Source organism: Sorex fumeus, unplaced genomic scaffold (assembly GCF_029834395.1).
Source record: "Sorex fumeus unplaced genomic scaffold, SorFum_2.1 ptg000005l, whole genome shotgun sequence".
Taxonomy (NCBI): Eukaryota; Metazoa; Chordata; class Mammalia; order Eulipotyphla; family Soricidae; genus Sorex; species Sorex fumeus.
The window spans coordinates 4367693-4390863 of record NW_026606062.1 but is presented as its reverse complement, the minus strand read 5'-3'; the positions used below and the strand labels follow the sequence as shown (position 1 = coordinate 4390863).

Below are 23171 nucleotides of genomic sequence, written 5' to 3'. Positions count from 1 at the left end.
GAGATCTCCAAGTCTGCTCGGATCGGGGCTGAGCATCCTCCACCCAGTTCCTCTATCTTCCAGTAGGCAGGGATCATACCACCATCTGACCCCCAGTGCCGTGTAATCCCATCAATGGCCAAGACCCAGAGACTAAAACCCAGCTCCCAGAAGAGAACAGCACAGAGTCTCCTGCCTCTGCACTGTTTGATACACAGTTTAAGTTCAGTAGATCTTTGTTACTCCTTTCCTTCTGAATTCCTGATGATAGGAGCAGTGTGTGAAACCAAGAATAAAGTGAAGAAGAAAGGGCACAACTGGAAATATCTACCAACTTCTTCAACACAGCTATCTCTTACACACACCAAAAAACACAGCAGATCTTCTAGACTGACTTTCTGTAAGCTTTTCTCCTTTAAATATGTTAGTTCTTAGACTGAATTTAATTTTCATTCAAGTGATTAAATTTTGGAATCAGAAAGAATTATATTTGAAACACAAATTGTGATCAACATTCTTTTGTTTCCAGTGGTAGACCATACAATGCATCTATCAGTGAAGTTTCAAAGAACAGACAAGCTCAGACAATTCTCAGTACAACTTTTTATCAAAAAATTAGTAAAGCTCTTTAATATTTCTCTTTAATAATTATTTTACTTAGTGCAACCTTTACCATCAAAACATTAAGAGTCTCCAACAGTGTTTTCTAATTCATAAGTACTTGTAGAAATGCCTGGAGATTTCCACTTACAACTTTCTGTTCAGACAGACATCACACTGACATGCCTTATAACATCCATCGGGAGTGCTGGTTGGGAGAGAGCTCAGTCTCTCCAAGGCCACTGGGCATTGACCTGAAGATCATCTTGTGCATAGAGTCAAATGTCACAGTTATTCCTGAGGTAGGGTAGCAACAACAAAGTTCAGCAGAGCACAACATGAAAAATAGAACAACATGAAAACTACGTGGAAGGATGATCTAATAAAACCTAATAGGTTCTTCTATTATCAAGATAAAAGCAAAGTGCCGACAATGAAACAAAACCATTAAGTCTCTCAACTAAAAGTTGCACAGAAGTACACCTAATCAAAAGAGAAAAATGGTTCATGTGGGGAAAAATGTGCCACATGTTAGAATTTCTGCTCACCGATGCTGAAAAACAACTCCAAAATGGAGGTCTTCTTTCATGGTTTGTCTCCATGTCATTGCCCTGTCCTTACATGAGGTCAAATCTAGGATTTACCACTCCCAAGTATTCACTGGGTCCCACACTGGGATATCAAGTGCAGCTGAGGATCAATGCTGACTGCATCCATTCACCTGGATACACATATATTCAGTCCAAGGGTAGAGTCCTGGGATGGTTTTGAAAAGGTTCACTGGAATGCAGACTTGTGAAGAATGTCAACTTACAGCACCAGTGACTGTGATCAGTACAGTTCACGCTGAGAAAGTATGGCTTTCCTGAGATTAGAGCTTTGTTCCCATGATGGCAGTCCTTGGTTCTTCCGGTTGTGGTCCATAAGGATTCTGACCTATAGCACAGTCCTGTATTTTCTTCTGGCATTTTGTGGAGCAGATAACGTATATGCTTCTTATTAGAAAAATTACGGCAATGACTGCAAAGTAACTGCCATAAACTAAAAACTAGAGAGTGGAAACTTAGTTAGACATAGACACAATCAGACCTTCTATGCCACTGATCATACAGAGTGGTATTTTCACTTAATTTGGATCATGGTATATAATAAGACCCAGGATGATAATATGAACCACTTAGATTAGCACCGTTCTTTCTCTGCCATCTCAGAAGAACCAGAGAGATGGTATAAGCAACGCAGGAACTAATTAAGAGTGAAGGTTTTGAGTCAGGGTTACATGAATCCTAGAGGACATTATCAGTAATGTAAATGCATTAAATCCTATTGATTTATGGTCTATGTTTCAAGGATGGCGGGTTTCTTAAATGTCTTTAACAATGAAATTTGGGAGTTTGAGATATGGTACAGTGGGTAAAGTGCTTGCCTTCTAAGTAGCTGACCCAGATTCAATCCCACCTATGGTCTCCTGAGCATTGCCAAGAGTGATCCCTGAAAACAGAGCCAGGAGTAAGCTCTGATCACAGTTTTGGCATGGCCAAAAACGAAAATAAAATCTTCCTTTATTAGCAGGTCAATAAATAAAGCCATAAGTCGGGCTAATGTTAAATCCTCCTGATGCAAGATAAAGGAAGTGTTTTGCCTTCATAGAACCTCCCCACTTGAAAAATCAGTCATTCTTGGAACTGAGTATACAAAGATGATGAGGTATGAGGACACGGTGATAAGATGTGATCAGTCTCTTCTAAAATCTGATGAGGTCTTAGGAGACAAAAAAAAATCCTTTTCTACTGGTATTGTGTCTGGAAACTTTCATAGTATACTATACTATGGTCATTATTTTTTAAAATCACTCTTCAAAATTTCAAGAAATTCACTAATGGCAGTAGTACAACCAAAGGTCTTTGAGATAGCCTGGTTCTTCTCCATTCCTACAAATGACTTGACCATAAAAACAGAAGAGTTTCTGCTTACCTGAGTGCTGATTGGGAGGCTGAGTCCTCTCTGATCCACAACAATCACAGTTATAATGGTCTGAACCACAAGAGCAATGAAAGTATTGATTCCAAACACCAGGGCATAGCGTTCCACAGTCAGATTAACAGCTATCTGAAATCTGCCATTAAACAGCAAAAAGTTTTTAATGATGGGATTATTTAAAGGACAAAAGTTAAAAGGAAAGCAGTTTGTTATTAAAAGCACTAACCTTCATAAATCCTCATAGTATAAACTAATAAGCAAAGCAAAGAAAGGAAATTTTTAAAGTAATATTAAGAATGGAATTAAAACAGTTCAAATAAACATCTTCCTAGCCAACAGAATGCTTCTGAAATTAAACCCCAATAATTCCAGTACGTGTAGCTTGTGAATATTGGCTGTCACTTAATTATATAGTTTTACAGTGAATCTATGAAAATGCAAAATAAAGGCAATATGAGGACTTTTTGAACACTTAAAGTCTTTGTTATGATCGCTTATAATGAAAGTTTCAATGATAATTTCAAACTGGTGGGTAATTTATGGTTTAATAGTTTTAAAACCAGGTGATGATTAATGGGACTACTTAGATCACTAGGAGAATCTTTAATGAATATATTCCAGAAAATTATACTGACATTTGTACTAGTTCTTCTGAAGAATGCAGGTAAAATGCTTAGAGTTCTGGGCATCTCAAAATAAAAAGAAAGACAACAATTTTACTTTACAAACCAAATGTTCCTGTTACAAAGAAACTCAATATGAGTTTTTCATTAAGCTAACACATTTCAGTGAACAAAACAAACAAAATCATCTCTTTCCCTTGCTTCATGATCTGTTCTCAGATCCTTGTTTATATTTCTGTTCTGTCAATTACATATCAAACATTTCTAACAAATTCAAAACTTGGTCAAATTATTGTCTAGTTCTTAAGTGCTATTTAAAATTCTAATATTTTTCATTAATATAGTCAACTTTCTCTCACTGACATACAGAATCAAACATATTTATTTAAGAAATGATCTCTTAGAGTATCCGCTACCCTCTTTACCTACATCTATTTTTTTTCAGTATCAACCTTTTTATACCTTAGAGAGAAAATTTTAATACAAAAATATATGCCTCAATATACTTAAGCAATATAGTGATGCCAAGGATAAAATACCTATCATTCAAAATCCATTTGCACTACAGTGTTTTCTGGCAAACTGCTAAAAATGAAAAGTCACAAACTGACATAATCATTTTGAGGTTATGAAACTACTTGTCTTTCATTTACCAGATTTTACTTAATTGAAAATATGGCTTATTTTGTCTATTTGAAATGAAATAGCCAAAATTTAACACTGTATGTGATTAAAATCCATCTGAAGGGGCCAGAGTGATAGTATAGCTGATAGGGCATTTGCCTTGCACACAGCCAACACTGGTTCAATCCCCAGTATTCCATATGGTTCCCTGAGCACTTCCAGGAGTAATTCCTGAGTGCAGAGCCAGGAATAACCCCTAAGCACCGCCGGCTGTGACTCAAAAAGCAAAAATAAACAAATAAATAAATGAAAAAATTTTAAAAATCCATCTGAGGCTCTAAAGCAAAAGTGGGACTTTAAAACAGAGAATATGGATTACTTTCAGGAGAGAAATGATATGGTTGGCAATACTTACGCTGCTATGGTTATGAGAAGCATGTAGCTGGACTTGAAGATGAAATAGCCACCATAGCAAACCCACACATTGGTGGTATAATGCATGAGAAATAGAGAACCCGCATTGACAACTGAGAATATGCCCAGAACCAACTCTCCCAGAAGGTCCCAGTCGGCTTTCACAAGACCCACTGCAAAGGCAGCCAGTGCTCCTGAAAGAGAAACATTGGGAGGCTCAAGCAGATTGACCTGGTGTGGGAGAAACAGCATCCGGATTCCTTAAGACCTGCATCACATCTATTCCAAAGGACGGCTCTCCTACTAACACACACAAACATGATCCATTCCATGTGGATTTATCCTGTTTTGACCCAGTTGTCCCTTTGATTCCCTCTATTCTGTCAATATTATTTTTTATTGACATCATGAGCAATTTTTGGGAAAAAAAATTACTTATCTTGGGCTAGAGTGATAGTACGGTAGGGAGGTTGCTTGCCTTGCATAGAAGTGACCCAGGTTCAATCCTTGGCACCACATTTGGTCTCCCAAGCATTGCTAGAAGTGATCCCTGAGCACTTAGCCAGGAGTAAATCCCAAGAACCCTGAGCTGGGTATTAAATAAAAACCAAAAAAAATACAATAAAAAGGACCAATCTTTATTACTTAAATTGTATCTTCATCTGAATAACTTCAAGGTCCCTTCTAATTTACTTGTTTTAGAGACCTAAAAATTGGCAATAAATTTTTAGCAATTACAGTTCTCTTTAACAAAATGAAAGGCATGAATATAATTTCTGACTTTTATTAACTTTTCCACATATAACCTAGGAAAGAATCATTATTATAACAGGAAATAGAATAATTTTCCCCTGTAGAATGTGGAATGTAGGAGAAAGATTTCAATGAAACAACTCTGGAACAATCTGGTTTCCAGGAGTTAACCTGATATCTCCCTAAAAGGGAGAAAAAATAAAATAGACACATTATGTTCCAGTTTTAGTATATGTGCTGCTGAAGCAAGCACTAAAATAGACACACTATGACCTTTCAGACTGTTTGTTACTGGGGAGTGAAAATCTCCTTCTACAAAGTATCTTCAAAGTTTTGGCCTATCAGGATATAAATATTTATTGTAGAATAAATTTAAAAGGCAATTTCTCTTTGATGTTAGAATTCTACCTCTTATGTACCTTACACTCCTCATTTACAAATATAATTAGCCCAGAATGGTCTAAATTTACTCACCTGGGTCACAACATAAACCAAATACTTTTTGTTAAAAAAAAAAATCTCAACAAAATTTAGAAGCCATAGAAAGTTACAATAATGTAAAACGGTAACTTTACATTTACATGACACCTGCATTTTCTTCTTGATAAAATAATCTGTGAAGAACAAGAGTCATTGTTAACATTCATGCTGTTGATAAAACAAAATCAGGAATTTGGCTGAAATGAAATCTTTCAGAACTCAATCCTGAGTTTGTGAGGTTTTTGTTATTACTCAAACACATTTAAATATATGAGCCACATCTCTCTTTTTCCCTAGAACATTGCAATCCGGAAAAAAAAAATGAATATTTGTGGGGCTGGAGAAATAAGACCAGGGTGAAGGCACTTGCCTTGCAAGCAGTTCATCTGGGTTCAGTCTCTGGTACCCCATATGGTCCCCAAGCCAGGAATGATCCCTGAATGCAGAGCCAGGAGTAAACCCTGAGCACAGCTGGAGTGGCCCCAAAAACAAACGAACAAACAATATTTGTTCTGAAAATTGCACCAGGGGGATCTATAGCCACTGGAGCAATAAGTTAATGGGGTAACCAAGCAAAGATGGAGAAATAAAAGTCTCCTTACCTCCAAATGTTGCAATCCCTTCTACAGCTCCATTGTAGATGTCGGAATTTTGGGATGGTGCCTTATAATCCCACAGGATTTGAATATAGTTCAAAACCTGGTTAAACCCTGCTGTGGAAAAAGCCCACCATAGGGACCAGTAGAAAAGATGCTTTGAGTGGTAGCACGCCTTGAGATCTTGGAACCACTGCTCAAAAACTCTCCGAGCTGCATGCTCTGGCCTTGGGCCACCCACCGGGCTGTCATCAGACAGGTTTTCTGAAATGCTGGTGACTCCGGAAGGGCGTTTCTCCTCTTCCCTTCCTGGTCGTTCATACTCATGAATCTCATGTAACATGTCCTTCATGCTTGGCGGCTGCTGTACTTCTCTGCTGGATCTTGCATGGAAAAACATGCTTTTACTGGGCATTGGGAGGAAAAGAGAGAAAAGGAAGGCCACAGACACAGAGATCATGGTAATGACATTGAGGTGGAAGAGTGACACGCCGGCCAGGGAGACCAAGACTTGGGCCAGCACCGAGGCCGCCGTGTAGGCCACTAGTGTGATGCTCCTGCAGTAGCCGCTCACTTGCTGGTAGTGCTCTGGGCTGACCACGCTGTAGATGTAGGAATAGTAGGCCACCTCGGTGGCAGTGACCATCCCGTAGAAGAACTCCAAAATCTGCATGGCCGGCACCCCCTGGCCAAACAACAGCAGCAGCCACGTAATAATGAAGCTGATCCCTTGTAGGATGATGACCGGCTTGTAGCGGACATAGTCGGTGAGGATGAACACAGGAAGAAGCAGCACCAGGTAAGAATAGGTCCATACAGGAAAAATCTCCTTTGTGATCTGCAAAGGGGAGAAGGGCTCTTGTCACCATGGATTGCTCAGAGGTGGGGTGAGGACTATCTTCCTTAGGTCTGTGCATGACAAGGGGCACAGGAGCTGACTGTTAGCCGATTCTGCATCCCACTGGAGAGCACAGTCTTCAGGTCATAGCAAAGCGCTCCAGGAAACATATTTTCAAGCCTGGACAAGAGAGTTATTCTCCCAAAGAAATTATTTCTGTTGTGACCTGTGTGACAGGAGCACAGCGTGCCTTAATAAGTAATTGGAATTATTTTAAATTCGGTCATATAGATATGGGATATCTGATCTAATTGATAAAATTAGTGAAAAAAATGATACTCTTGATGCTGGAGCGATAGTACAGCAGGTAGGGTGTTTGCCTTGCACATGGCCGACCCGGGTTCGATTCCCAGCATCCCATATGGTCCCCCAAGCACCACCAGGAGTAATTCCTGAGTGCAGAACCAGGAGTAACCCCTGTGCATCGCCGGGTGTGACCCAAAAAGCAAAAAAAAAAAAAAAAAGATACTCTTTTGCCCAGTGATTATCAACATTAGATCAATAGTATGGTACAGAAAAATGATGACCTTCTTTGAAGCAGTTCTTCATCATGTTTAAAATAATAATAATAATGATAATAAATAAAACTCCAGTTTATTAATCTGGATGATCACATGAAGAGAGCAAAGACTAGTGCATCTTGCAGAACCCCACCATGGAAATTAGTGATGTAGTACATCTCCTTTTGATCAAGCTGCTGGACTCCCAACCTGTCTTCCTCTGAATCCCAGACTCAACTCTCCTTCCTCACCATGGTCCTCAGTTTAGATGGGTCATCTACGAGATTGTTAGAAGTATAATGGACCAAGCCCAGCATCTATCCACTCATAGAAACAAAGCAAAGAACTAAAGTCATTCAACTTTGGAGCATTAGAAGTGCAAGACAGTGACACTAACTTCTATCCTGTACCCTCATGATTTCTAGCCTTCAACACACCCACCCCTGCTTTCTCCAGCACCCTCAGAGGGTAAAATGTGAGTGATGTGGCACAGAGAAAGTCTGGTTAGACTGAGGCACACTTTTAAGGAAATAAATACTCTTCCACAGTGATGTTAGAAACCAAGCCAGTGGGCTCTTGGTTCATACTGAGCCTCTTTCTGTAGTTTTTTTTTTTTAATTTTTATTAGTGAATCACCACGAGGTACAGTTGTAGACTTACAAATTTTTGTGCTTGGGTTTCAGTTATACAATGATCCAGTACCCATTCCTCCACCAGTGCCCATTCTCCATCATTTACATTTTTTTTAAAAATGTTTGTTAGTGAAACACCAAGAGGTACAGTTGTAGATTTACAAATTTTTGTGCTCTTTCTCGAGTTTTTTTGGGAGGGAAGATGGGGACAGTCATTTAGTCTACCCACTCAATGCTCAGGGCTTACTCCTAGAGGGGCTCAGAAATTGGGCTGGAGCAATAGCACAGCGGGTAAGGCATTTGCCTTGCATGCGGCCAACCTGGGTTCAATCATCAGCATCCCATATGGTCCCCCCAAGCATCTCCAGGAGTAATTCCTGAGTGCAGAGCCAGGAGTAACTCCTGAGCATGGCTGGGTGTGACCCAAAAAACAAAGGGGAAAAAAAAGGAAAGAAACTTTATGCATGACGTCAAGGATTGAACTTGCGCAGTCTGAGTGCAAAGCAAGTGCGTCACCTGCTATACCATCTCTTCAGCCCCCTTCTGTCCATTTTGTCTACTCATGATAAGCCTCCATCCACCTGGGAAAATGAAACAGAATCATCTTCCTCCGCTCTCAGCTATAGCAGAACCAATCTGCCTTTTCTATTTGTTTTTGAACTGCTCTCAGAGGTACTCAGGGCTTATTCCTGGCTCTGTGCTCAGGGATCACTTCCAGTTCGCTCAGAAATCACTCCTGGCAGTGCTGCAGGACCATATGTGGTGCTGGCGGATCAAAACTGGTTCACCAGTGTGCATGGCAAGTGCCCAACCTGCTGCACTCTTGCAGGTACAAGCCTGCCTTTGTGACCTCCCACAACCCCAGCCCCCCATGGAACCAGTGCCTCACCTTTGAAGGGGAAGTTTATCTCTGCAGGGTTTTCTCTGTTCTGGGCATAACACCTGTTCTGATCATAGCCCTGATCAGGGAACTCCCCAACTGCCTCCATGAATTATCACATTATTCTTATTAAAAAGAAAATCGTTGAATTTTTTTTTCTTTTTGGGTCACACCTGGCATTGCACAGGGGTTACTCCTGGCTCTGCACTCAGGAATTACTCCTGGTGGTACATGGAGAACCAAATGGGTTGCTGGGTATTGAACCCAGGTCAGCCGCTTGCAAGGCAAGCGCCTTACCCACTGTACTATCGTTCCGACCCCGAATTTTTTAAGTAAGAGATTTGGCCGTCAGTAAGATCAAGCTGGGAAGTAGAGCTGGTAATGTATCACTGGCTGCTAAATAGTTTTCTAACCCAACTAAGTGTCCTAAAAATACAGCAATTCTTAGTCAGATTCTGTTCCTACCTCAGCAGTGGAATGTCTAGTAGACCAGATGTTGTGCCTGGCAGGGGTGTTATTTGGGGATTACCATAGCAGAATGAAAGAATATATATGAGTGTTAAGACGAATGTTATGACTCCATAAAAGTGAAACATACTTTGGCTAGGAGATAGATAGCTCAAGAGAATGTTTTGCAAGCTTTGCACACAGGAGGGAGGTCTGAATTGGATCAGCATGCATGTTCACCCAAGCACCACAGGCAAAACCCCTGAATAGAGAGTAGTCTCTAAGCACTGTTGACCCCCCTCCCCCCAAATTAAAACAAGTTTAAAATATTAATTTTTACATCAATTGTGCCTGGCTCCCTTTTTCTTTCTTTCTATCTTTCTTTCTTTCTTTCTTGAAGTATAAAGTATCATTTTACCAGTTCTTTTCCATTTTAATTACTACAGATCAAGCATTCATTGAGATTTGTGTATCAGTGGTTTCAAGTTGGATGAAGACATGAGATCTTAACTTAAGTCTTTGTTCAAGCATGGCACAGATATAGATATGTGCTAACTTACCTCGGTACTTGTCAGGTTTTTATCCGGTCCAGTTAAATATGGGATAAGGAAAGGTTCTGAGGGTCTCATCATGGAGAAAAATCCAAATAGGCAGAGGATCACAGTGGGATAAATCCAGGAGTTGGATGCAGTTTGGAAGCAACCCATGGCTGGTCAAATAGAAGCAAAACCAAAATAAACTGATGTTTCTTCTTTATTAAAGACTGGATGTCAGGAAATACTGATTTCTAAATGTTTTTAGGAGAGGACAAACACTCCTCTTGACATATTTATCCCCTCATCAGCTGAAATAGGAAAGTGATGATTTTCTTTGATGACGAACGCTCTCTAATTTCCTAGGAGAGTCAGTGACATCCTCCAGCATCAGTGAACTATGCATCCATGTGTCTGGGTTAGATCATATGTTAGTATTCCTCATAAACAGTGTCATGAGAAGCTACTAATAAATGATGATCAAAGGACCAATAAATAAATGGTTGAAAGCAGGCAAAAACACTGACTAATGAATGAAAGTGACCTGTGGCCGGCTGAGTCCTTCTTAGGAGGTCAAAGCCAAGAGAGCACAGACAACAGATTAACTTCTATACATCCCCTGCCCATACTATACTGTGACTCTCAGGTCCTTTGTCCCATGAATGGCACGTTTATGCCACAGTCATCTCTCCATCAGACTGTCCTGGACCTAGTAGTGGCACACGAGAAACACACAAGACATTTATTTTGACTGTCTCCAATTTTTGAGACTTTATGATTTAGTTAAAACATGGAATTGATGGAAAATTTTACTTGCCATTAAAAAATTCTGAATTTTGGTGGGCCAGAGCAATAGTATCCCCAGCATCCCAGATAGTCCCTTGAGCATCGCCAGGAATGATTCCTGAGTGCAGAGTCAGGAGTAAGCCTTGAGCATCACCAGGTGTGGCAAAATATATATATATATACATATATATATATATATATATGAACCAAAAAAAAGTTGTTATTTCCTCCTTTTCCCATTCTTGCACTAACTCTATGATGGGAATGGATGGTGTTATTTCTTAGACTATGCTCTGCTTTGAGTTATTACTAGTTTCACACTCAGTACAGCCAGACGCTCATTAATCATTCATACTTCCTTTTGCAATTAAAATGTAACATTGCTTGAAATACAACCTTCAGAACACAAGTGCAATGAAATATTCTACTTAGCATTGCAAAGAAAATAAAAATAAACAAATTTATTTTTGGTGATTCACTTTTAAAAACACCTTGGTTTGGGACCTGGAGAGATGGTACAGCAATAAGGGAAGTGCCTTGTACTTGGCCTACAGAGGTTTGACGCTTGGCCCCACATATGGTACCCTGAGCCCCACCAGGAATGATTTCTGAGCACAGAGCCAGGAATAAGCCCTGAAAAGATCTCTTTTACCTCCTTGCAACCCAACCAAGGAAGAAAGGCAGGAAAGAAGGAAGGGAGGAAGGGAAGGACCCCCCCACACACACCCAAGGAAGGAAGGCAAGAAGGAAGGGAGGGAGGAAAGGAAGAAGGGAGGGAGGGAGGGAGGAAAGGAGGGAGGGAGGAAGGGAGGAAGAGAGGAAGGGAGAGAAAACTAACATCTTTCTTGCATTTCAGGGAATTAAACTGTGCCTAGGAAAAGTCATTGTCACTTTTGTATATTTGGGGTCAAGCTGAACTTTGTAAAGCTTATACATTCTGGATGCTCTGACGTGGAGTTAAAGGTAAAGGTAAAGGCCCTCCCGTTGATCATCGATTTGCTCGAGCGGGCCCAGTAACGTCTCCATTGGAGACTTTGTTGTTACTGTGTCTGGCATATCAAATACTCTCGGTTCTTCTGTGTGTGAGGCTGCATTATCTTGTCACATCCCCATGATAACTATGAATATGGATCACTTTCCCAAATGCCTGGGGCAGTAGATGGGAGTTCCGAGAGGTTCACAGACTTTGAAATAAGTGCCAAGATTTGACTCCAGGTCCTTAAGGGCAGGAAGGGCCTCCAACCACTTTGCTCCCTCGGTGGCCCTTCTACCCTGGCTGCTGGCATTAGGCTAATGACAGCCTCTCTGGGCAATGAGCAAAGAAAGTGTTTATGTACACAATCAGATTAAAAGTGGTGGCTGATGACAGAGGCATCAGGGGCCTGAAAGTGGGTCAGAAGGAGGAAGTCGCTGCTTCCAGCAAGCCATGAGTGGAATTCCATGGAGTGAGGGTGGGAAGGGTCCTGCTAGTTAAAGGTTCTGGGAAGCCTCTTGGTCCACGGCTAGCTCTGCCCTCTCTGCCTGCAGGAGGATGCCCAGGCAGGTGGACAATTTCTCTTTAACATGAATTCAAGTAAAACCTTGGCCATGGGAATAGTACAGAGGGTAGGGTGTTTACCTCGCATGTGGCCAACCCAAGTTCAATCCCCAGCATCCCATATGGTCTCCCCCAAGCACCACCAGGAGTAATTCCTGAGCGCAGAGGCAGGAGAAACCCCTGAGCATCGCCGGGTGTGACTTAAAAAACAAACAAAAAAGCTTTTCCTCTCTCATTAGTCTACCATACCCTCCAGGAAGCAGTACAGACTATGAGGATCAGGAGAGGAACTGGCTTTCACAGCTTGAAGTGGTAATCTTGTGAAGGGCTGACCTGGAGCAGATGGGATTTCCACTTCCTCTCTGAGCCTAGAACCTAACGGGATTTATCTTTCCTTGAGTTTGCTGGGATTCGTGTTATTCAAATACACCTCTTTGCCAAGTGGGTTGTTTTTAAGTTGAAGGTACCTGAGACCTAGCGGGTTCAAGATGGATTTAACTGGCTAGAGTCATTTAGTAACGAGTATGAATAGGAAGGAAGCCAAAGCAAAAACGCTGCAAGAACATGGGATGGGGCCTGAGCAACAGTACAGCAGGTAGGGCGTTTGTCTTGCACATGGCTGACCCAGGTTCGATTCCCAGCATCCCATATGGTCCCCTGAGCAATGCCAGGAGTAGTTCCTGAGTGCAGAGCCAGGAGTAACCTCTGAGCATTGCCAGGTGTGACTCCAAAAGTAAAATAACAATAATAATAATAATAATAATAATAATGGGAACATGTGTTTACCCAAGGGGAAATTAGGGTTTCTATTTTTTTGTTTGGGGAATTCTTTTTTGTCTGTTTGTTATTTTCCTTTGGAGGCCAAACCCAGCAGTGTTCAGGGGTTACTCCCGGCTCTGAGTCAGGAATCACTCCTAGTGGTGCACAGGGAATCATATGGGATGCTGGGGGATTGAACCCAGGTTGGCCACGCGCAAGGCAAATGCTCTACCAGCTAAATTATATGCTCCATTGCCCAAGGGCAAATTAGCAAGACCCATTTGTTCAGATTACAATCTGTGTCCCTGGCCTCTCTGAGGCAGGACAAACCTGTATTTATCTGGTGACCGGATGCTGCCCTTCCCCATCTTCCTGTTGCCCTTCTCCAGTCCCCTTTGCAAACCCCCTTCTCCTTTCCCCTTCCCCTAATCAGTGCAGCATACAAACCCCACCTGCCCTCTGGAGTTCCCAGAGCTTTGTGGAGATTAGTAGGTTACAATTACATTTCTGTTTCTGGATTGATTTCATGGTTTCTGCCTCACATGCCTTGGTTCCCAAGCTTACTTCTTTTTGGTTTTGTTTTTTTTATTTGGGGGGCCACACCCAGCAGTAGCCTGCCAGGTTGTCCAAAGTAAGAATGAGATACTGAATGTAACCTGCCCACACGGCAGAGTCTGGCAAACTCCCCGTGGCGTACCCAATATGCCAAATACCAGTAACAATGATGGGTCTCTTTCTCCTAACCCTGAAAGAGCCTTGAATATGACACTTTTTAAAATCTCAGGGCTAGGACGAAGGAGATGTTACTGGTGCCTGCTTGAGGCAATCGACGAACAATAGGATGATCGTGATCGTGATCGTGACCCAGCAGTGCTCAGGGGTCACTCCTGATTGTGCACTCAGGAATTAGTCCTGGTGGGCTCAGGGGACCATATGGGATGCCAGGAATCAAACCTGGGTCAGCTGCATGCAAGGCAAGTGTCCCACCCGTTGGACTATTGCTCAGGTCCATCCCAGGCTTAATTCTTTCTTTGTGGTCAGGGTTCACTCTTGGTAGTACTCAGGGTACTAGATACGATGCAAGCGATTGAACCTTTGTTGGTCATGTGCAAAGCAAGCATTTAACCACTGTACTATTTCTCCAGTCCTCTATTTTACCCTTTAATCTAGCTTATTTCATTTCAATTATAAAACCTTCCCACCTTGCAGGTAGGAAAACATTGTCTTGCTCTGCTTTAATACTTTTCTATTTTTTCACCCATTTGATGCCCATAATAATATTATCTGCTTCCTCAGGAAATCTTTAAGTGCCCTGTTTTTCATCACATTTACCTTGGAGGCAAGAATTAATTCTATGATTGCATTTCTATTAAGCAAAATGCTTATCTTTCCCTTTTGTGTGTTTCCTAAATAAGAGAATCTCTTAAGAGTCTCTGCTGTATGAGCTTAGATTGTGGCTCTAAGATCAAGCACTTGCCTTGCGTGTGTAAAACTGTGGATTCTCTCTGGGACCCCAATCCTTTATTATTATTATTATTATTATTATTAATGTTTCTTCATTGTAACCAGGAATATAGTCCAAAGGGATGGTATCTGGAAAGCCTGAGTTCAATCTCTGGCAATACAAGCTCCCAGACAGCCAATTCTAGTCCTGAGTGCTTCTGGGTACCATTAGAGTGGCTTCCAGAGCCTCCAGCCTCCAACACAGAGACAGGCCTAGTATTACAAGAAAGACCCTATTAAAAAGAAGGTGATTCTGGGACAGAAATGTTCACATATCATTCATATGCCTAACTCCATGTGTAAACGGAAATGAGAAAATCATGTTGCTATGGAAAATAAAAAGTAAATAAATGGAAAGTCATCCTCCAGGTGCTGGAGAGATAGCACAGTGGGTAGGGCATTTGCCTTCCACGCGGCCGACCCGGGTTCGATTTCCAGCATCCCATATGGTCCCCTGAGCACCACCAGGAGTAACTCCTGAGTGCAGAGCCAGGAGTAACCCCTGTGCATCACCGGGTGTGACCCAAAAAACAAATAAGAAAAAAAAAAAGAGTCATCCTCCAAACTAGTCTATCTGGCAGGCTTCCATGACTTGAAATGGACAGAGAAGGTACCAGAATGTCAGGACCAGCAAAGGCTGAATACAGCAGCTTAGCCTCCTAGAGCAACCTGGCCCAACTGGTCCAGCACAAAGTCAACCTCACCCAGCAGGGCCTACAGGGTGCTCTTTGGGAGAAACAGGAAGGAGGAGAGCACTGAGCATGAGCTTCTGCTTCCTTCAGAGCCTTGCTGTCCAGGGCAGGAATCAATCTCCCTGCCCACCCATCCAGATTACCAGAACAGCTGCCTCCATGTGGTGGTGCTATCTGCAGGGACCTGGAACCCATCATGGGGGCCTGAAGGTCAAAGTTCATATGTCCTACTGTGTTAGCAGCCAGTGTAATTCTAAATGGGCCCAGCGACCACCAACACCTTTGCATTGGGCGTGACATGCCTAACTCACCCAGAGCTGACATGTTCTACATCTTATAGCTCCTGGAGGAGGAATGACTATTTTCCAGTTGAAATCCACAGAATGTTCTACTGTTGGCTCTCCAGTTTCAAAGTTCTAATTCGGGTTCTTTTCTTAACAGTTTGCTCAAATTAGCACCAGTTCTAATCTGCCTAGAAAGGAGTTTACAGACCATCTGCATCTCCTGTAACGTAGATGATTTTCCTCTATTTTGACTCTGATCAACATGGATTTGCAAGATTCATCACTGTGTGTAGACCCAACTGCCTTCAAAAATAGTCACTTCACAAAATCCCTTTCCCATTATTGCTCCCTTGGATTTCAGAGGTGGTTTCTCCTCTCCTCTTTTACCCCAGTTGTTACCTAGTATTGACTTTTCCCACTTTCTTTGTTCTTTTACCACATCCCTACATCTGGCTTCAGGCCCACATTCTTTTCTGTGAGTGAGTGAGTGAGTGAGTGTGGGGGGCGGGGAGGGGGCGGGTTGAGTGGGGAGGATGTTTAATAATGATTGTTGGTTAGTTCTTGATTTACAGGATAATCTCTGACACTTCCAACTGTACTGCAGAGATTGCAAAAGATGGGTCCTTCGGGGCTGGAACAATAGTATAGCAGGTCGGGCACTTGTCTTGCAAGTGGCCTACCTGGGTTAGATCTCTGGCATCTCCCAGATACTGCCAGGAATAATTCCTGAATGCAAAACCAAGAGTAAGCCCTGAGCCCTACCAGGTGCAGCACCAGTACAGGGAGAAGACAGGATGTTGAGTAATGGAAAAAATAAATTAAATATGACTCATCTGGGCTGGAGCTGTAGTACAGAGGGTAGGAGGTTTGCGTTGCATGTAGCCGACCCGGGTTCGATTCCCATCATTCCATATGCTCCCCTGAGCACCACCAGGAGTAATTCCTAAGTGCAGAGCCAGAAATAACCCCTGAATACTGCCAGAAGTAACCCAAAAAGAACAAAAATATGACTCTTAGCAGGTTCCATATGCACTGAGTTGCAAGGAAACCTGAAAGGCACATTTCTTGGTTCCTGAAGTCTACTGCTCCCATCCCTTAGCTTTATTTCCTTCCACTGGCCTTTGTGGTTCATGCAGCAAAACAAGTTATCACATATACGTCCACCAAAAAATGTCTGTGAATTGCTCCTATCTGCTGCGGGGGAACGGTGTTGGCAGAAGGCCAATGACATTTATCTCAATTTCAGGCAGCAATAAATTAGTGTCCTATCTCCTAACCCACAGGCAAGTGCGTGTGTTATTTTGGATACTTAAAGCTATTAAAAAAATAGATTTTGACATGTACCTAGCCATCAAGTCATCAAGAAAGGGGAGGAGGGTGGAGTTGGCACTCACCTGTGGACACAGGAGGTCTGGGTGACATCCTGTCATTGTGTACCTTACTCATCCTATTCCACACAGATGATGGAATTTTCCACCACAGCCAAAGTTGTCAGAGCTGGGGGATTGCAAAGGCAGGGCATAAAGGAGTCGGTCAAAGGCAAGACCTTCCCCAGACCTGATCTAGAAAGACAGCTCACCAGGGAGCCCCTGAGCCTAAGAGGAAGTGGTAAAAGGCCACTTCAGAGGAAGGAGGAAGCAAGTCCTCTTCAGAGCTTATGAAGACAGTACTGCCACAATGGAGCATCTGGAACGCCAATCATTCATAAAGAAACTCAAACTCCCATCTCCTCCTTCCCATTACACAATTCCATTGCTGACAGACTTCAGAACAACAGTTACCCCGACATCAGAAGCACAGTCACCCAGGAGGTGGGAAACTTGGAAACTGAATAAAAGGGGCATGAAGGAAGTTTCCAGAGGGAGGGAAGATTTAATATCTTGAGGGGATAGAGTTCCATGAGTGCAATCATCATAAACAGTCAAACTATACTGAAAATCTATACTTGGTAGTGTCTGAGATTTTTGCCTCAAAGTTAAAATGTGGAACCCAATTTCAAAGGATTTTCACGCAGCTCTGGATTTTTATTCTTAGGCCTCCCACACAATCCTCAGGAGGCCCCTCCTGGTGATTCTCAGTCACCCAGGCTCTGTGGCTGTGCTCAGAGTTACACCCAGTGGTGCAGGATGCGATCCAAAACAATGTTGAGAGGACCATGTGGTATTGGGGATCAAACCTAGAACAACATGGGGGGCATGCACCTTCAAACCCCTGCACCGTCTCTCCATCCCTCTGGACTTAATTCCTCTGGTTCTTCCAAACTCATTCGTAGGGCCAGGTCTTCATTGAGTCTGAAGACAGAACCACAACTATGGGACTGGATTCGCCCCAGAAAACTAACTTAGAATGGAAGCAGAGCCCACCGATCACACTAGGACAGGCCAACAAACTTACATCAGCCATGCTGAACATTATTCAAAATCATACATCAGAGTTACCTGTGCTCCTGAGTTACAAGTTTTCTTCTTTCTAGAAGCAAGTCCAGCTTCCTGTCTTCAGATCCAGCCTCTGTTCCTTCCTGCTATCATAGCTCAAGTCACAATCCCAAATACCTTCTGGTCAGTGGAATCTGGAGTCCTCCTCTTTCAGAACTGAGCTGTTATAAGGGCAAACACAACAGTACTTATCCTTCTTATGGCCTCACTCATTGTAACCCACTCTCACAGAGCTGCCCTCTTTGGAACCCACCGAAATAAATCAACAGTAATGAGATGAAGAGACAGAATGGCAGGTGAACTTGACTTATAGGAGCCCAGCCCAGGTTCGATCCACCCCACCAGCCCTGCACCACAATATAGTCCCTCAAGCCCCATCAGGAGCGATCCCTGAGAACAGAGCTAGGAGTAAGCCCTGAGTACCACTGGGCATGTCCTCAAAACCAAATCAAAACAGAAAACAAAATAATTCAATAACCAGATTCAGGTCTTTCTGAAATAGCTATTATTAGGGAGGAACACATGGCAAAAGCATTTCCCCTAAATCTTGCTGCTACAATGGGCAGCTAATGTACCTTAGCCGAGACTGAGAACTCATCCCTGTAAAACAAGGCTAATCCTTTGATCCTCCCATTACTGCTGTCCCCAAAGAATCAAACAAATAAGGAGTCTGCAGAAATTGAATAGCCCATTTGACTTTGACTTGAATTAGGTCCATATATTTATCGAGTATGCAGGTCAGAGTAGTTTTGCTTTAGGTTAACTCCTGCAAACATGGTTACAAAATGAGTCTTAAAATTTTTAGGATGTGTGGGGTTGGAGCAATAGTGGGTGGGGAATTTGCCTTGCCGACCCGGGTTTGATTCCCAGCATCCCATATGTTCCCCCAAGCACCGCCAGGAGTAATTCCTGAGTGCAGAGCCAGGAGTTACCCCTGAGCATCGCTGGGTGTGACCCAAAAAGCAAAAAAGAAAAAAATAGGATGTGCAGTATCATTTTTTTCGCTGGCATGACTTGCCCAGACTCCTTCTTCTCTGTATATCTGGCTATGGGCTTTGGTTAGATCATTCTAAGTTTCAAGGACAGCAAAAGGAACCTATTAAAATCACAAAACTGGGACCAGGAAGAGAGCTCAGGTGCAAGGTCTTGAGTTACACCCAGCACATGCTTCCACAATCCAAAATCACCACAATACCCTCAGCTTGACTCCACCATCTCAGGATGGACCTCATCAAGATATAATAGGTAAAGGTAAAGGTAAAGGCCCTCCCGTTGATCATTGATTTGCTCGAGCGGGCCCAGTAACGTCTCCATTGGAGACTTTGTTGTTACTGTGTCTGGCATATCGAATACTCTCGGTAGCTTGCCGGGCTCTCCGAGAGGGGCGGAGGAATCGAACTCGGGTCGGCCGTGTTGGCCACTTGTAAGGCGAACGCCCTACCCGCTGTGCTATCGCTCCAGCCCCATTGGTATACGGGTTTTGTGACTGAAATCTCCAGGCTTTCTGAGAGTCAGAATGGGCTAACCGCCCCCCCAACCTTCCTGTATTTCTGGAAGCTTCGGCAGTCACATCCATACCCCAAAGCCACCACCCAACTGAAAAATCTACTCCAGACTTACTGTCCCAATAAAAATACTGAATGCCCTGAACAAACACCATGAGCTCTTGGCACCTGTATTGAATGCCATAATGCATAAAAGGAAAAGGAGAGAGAGAGCAAGAAGAAAAGAGGGAGGTTGAGGGTTGGGGTTGGGGTTGGGAGATTGGGGGATGGTGGTGGACGGGGGACATTGGTGGTGGGAAATGTGCACTGGTGGAGGGATGGGTGCTGGATCATTGTATGACTAAAACCCAATTATGAACAGAATTGGATATCTCACGGATATCCAATTAAATTTTTTTTTAAAAAAAAGTAATGTGAAGTTCATGCCCAATTCAATCAGCTTAATCAATGGCTGAATAAAAAAGCAGTTACTCCTACATAAAAATAAATTTAAAAAAATAAATAAAACACCCAGCACATCCTGAAACCCCCAAGCACCACTAGGTATGGTCCCAATGTTCCGATCTGTCCCAACCCCACAGCCCCGGCCTTGCTGGACACACACATTGCACTGCTGGACACACACATCGAATATTCACATTCAATGGCCAAGTGTTGCCAGGAAAGATTCCGAGGTCCCTAAAGCACTTGGGAGGTGCCCCTCAAATTAACCTACAAAATCTCATGGACAACTTCGAAAGAAAGTCAGTTGAGCGCACCCAGCTTCTGAAATGCAATTTGCGTTACTGACTTAAAGTATGGGGTGGATGGAGAAAGGGTAATGTCTGTCTCAGGGACACAACGCACTGTGAGCTATCTTAAAATTGAGAATTGTGACACAGAGAACAAAGGGAAAAATTCTTCTTTATAGGCAGGAAAATAAAATTTATCAGATGAAGAGATAATCCTCCTCTCCTTCCCTCCAGGGAAAATCAATTTTGCCCCCATTTTTAATCTTCCTGATTTTTAAATGTATCTACTCTTCAGGTTCTCCTCCCATCTGATTTTTAATAATCTCTCAAGTTTTCTCAGTGATAATTTAAAAGATGTATTCATTTTTTATGTATGCATGACAGCTTAGTCTTTTCTGAAAATCATCTTTTAATACCTGTTACATTCACCCCACCTCTAACCTACTCAATAGCTTCCCAGGTTTTCCTCTGAACCGAAGTGCTGTGGCTTACTCAGTTCTGATATTTTGATATTTCACTGCATATCTTTGGAACTTAGAATGGTTTGTATCTTCCTCTCTCCAGGTTCAAGTTTATGATGACCCCAGGGAAAGAGAATGATTTTGAGGCCTAAAGTTCAATTTCATCTAGGCTCCAACCTAGGCTCCAACCTTGTTTATGTCAAGACTCTTAAAATGTGGATGATCACTACTAAAATTCAAATCACAAAGTGGCGGAAGAGTGGGAGGGACAGGGAAAGGGGACAAAGAAAGACTAAATGTAAGACAAGGACCAGGGTGAGGGTATTGGGCATTTGGACGGTGGTGAAGGTATAGTAACTTCCCACATCAATACCCGCTAACACTATTGTGCCCTGCTACCTACACTATAAAAAAATTAATTTTTAACAATAAGACCAAAAGTAGAGTTAATTCATACACACATGGATGATCACAGCCAAGGTGTCAGAAATTGCTGGATCTCGGTAGCTCAACAAGACTTCCTTTGCAGCTGCCTCCTGCAAGCCTGAGCTCAAAACTCTTCTAGAACCAAGAGCTCTAACAACAAGCAGAGAACTACACAGCAGATCACTTCCTCTGGCTGCAAAGCAGTGGCAGGTCCAAGAAATCACTTTTGAATATTCCTGCCTCATCTGCCCTTCCCACCCCAAACCTTTATCATTCCATAACAAATAATGAGTGACTAAAATAAGAATTTTTATCAAAGGCAGCTACTGCTAAGAAAGTCTGAAGATACAATTAATTATTTAGAAGTTAGAAGTTTAGAATGTCCGGGTCTATTTAAAATAAGTACATTAACTAAAAATACATTTTTAAAAAAAAAAACAAAAAGTGTTTAAGGAAGCACCAACTTGTTCCAACGTTGATCGGAGCAGACACACTCCAGTGGGAAACAAAGCTGTTCAAGAAGAAAACCTCCCTCTTTTCTCTGCCTAATCAAACCTTCTGCACATCTAACTGCAGCAACGCTGATGTTCCAGATGAGTGCCCCACCTCCTCTGTCGAATCAGGCAACCCTTTCCAACAACATTCCTGTAAGGAATTCCTGTCTTGCCCTTCGATCTCGCTCACGGTTAGCGTTCAACAGAAATCCAGGTCTCTTACCGTCAACGTCCTCCTGCTCTTCCTCCCCAGGCCCTTTGCTCCTGGGAGAGCATCTGACTTTCTGAGCTCAGTGAAAACGCGTGACCTCCAGACGACAGAACCACCTGCGATGCTGACCTTTCACCACACTCGCGCTGGATCTCATTGAACTTGCGTTTGCAAACGTCTGCAACGGGAGAATCGCCACTGAGCCTGCAGGGACCGCGGAGAGGCGCATCTGAGCACTGAGCCTGCAGGGGGACCTGGGAGAGTCGCGTCTGAGCACTGAGCCTGCAGGGAGACCTGGAAGAGTCACGTCTGAGCACTGAGCCTGCAGGGAGACCTGGAAGAGTCGCGTCTGGGCACTGAGCCTGCAGGGGGACCTGGGAGAGTCGCGGCGGGAGCACTAAACCTGCAGGGGGACCTGGGAGAGCCGCGGCGGGAGCACTAAACCTGCAGGGGGACCTGGAGAGCCGCGGCGGGAGCATCGAGGCTGCAGGGGGACCTGGGAGAGCCGCGGCGCGAGCACGCAGCCTGCAGGGGGGCCTGGGAGAGCCGCGACGGGAGCACGGAGACTGCAGGGGGACCTGGAGCCGCGGCAAAAAAGGACGCAACCCTGCAAGCACCAGCCAGGATCCCTCGGCGCCAGCGATCCCCGAGCTTCCCGCGCTTCCGCAACTGCGTGAAGGGGCTGAAGCCCAGAGAGGACGCTGGCTCTTCAGTAATTCACCTCCCCCAGCTCTTCTCACCTCTAAGTGGGGTGTTCAGTGCCCCCCAGGTCACGGCCCCGCGGGACGGCGCCGCCGGACACTGCGCCCGGAACTCCCGGTCCCGGAGGCCGCCCGGGGGGGGGCGGGGCCTCGGCTGTGCGCCCGGAGGCCACGCCCCTCGTTTGCATATGCTAATCAGGCCTCCAGAACCTCGCATCCGCTGAACACTGGGCAGCGCTGTCCCGGGAAACCAACAGTTTCCGAGCAATAATGATAGACAGACTGAATGCAGGGGTTCGATCCTTCGCTCTATTAAGCATGTTCTTTAAGCCCAGTATTTCTCCCCAAAACTTAATGAGCAGAACTGCAGTCACATAAGCATTTCTGTACATGAAGGGACAGTAATAGTAGAAAATATTAGTGAAAGTCTGGATTTTTCTCATGCAAGCTTGTTCATAATTACTGTGCACGTGCATGCGTGTGTGTGTGGGTGTGTGTGTGTAGAGGCTTACTGGTGCTTTAGAAACGTTCTTATAGAGAAATTATATATTAATATCTGCATTAAGTGGACGACTTTGTTTTCTTAAAGAAGAACTATACTACTCGGGTTAAAATTAAAATATAGAAATGTGTATATGACCTCTTGATAGAAATGGAAAAACCTGTACACGGGTAAATGTGACTTAAATTTGAAAGGTTAATTAAAT

The 23171-nt window shown here is 43.4% G+C and overlaps 1 protein-coding gene across 1 annotated transcript; it reads right to left on the bottom strand.

Annotated features, from left to right (window-relative positions):
* Positions 1–1139: 1139 nt before the first annotated feature.
* On the bottom strand, positions 1140–21849 carry SLC19A3 (solute carrier family 19 member 3). Its single transcript, XM_056121772.1, has 7 exons — positions 21776–21849; positions 17939–18096; positions 9967–10115; positions 6056–6887; positions 4222–4414; positions 2554–2695; positions 1140–1627 (listed from the first exon to the last, which is right to left on the bottom strand). Exons 3-7 carry the CDS (start codon positions 10111–10113, stop codon positions 1451–1453), a joined length of 1491 nt encoding a protein of 496 aa, XP_055977747.1. The 5' UTR covers positions 10114–10115; positions 17939–18096; positions 21776–21849; the 3' UTR covers positions 1140–1450.
* Between the last annotated feature and the right edge of the window lie 1322 nt (positions 21850–23171).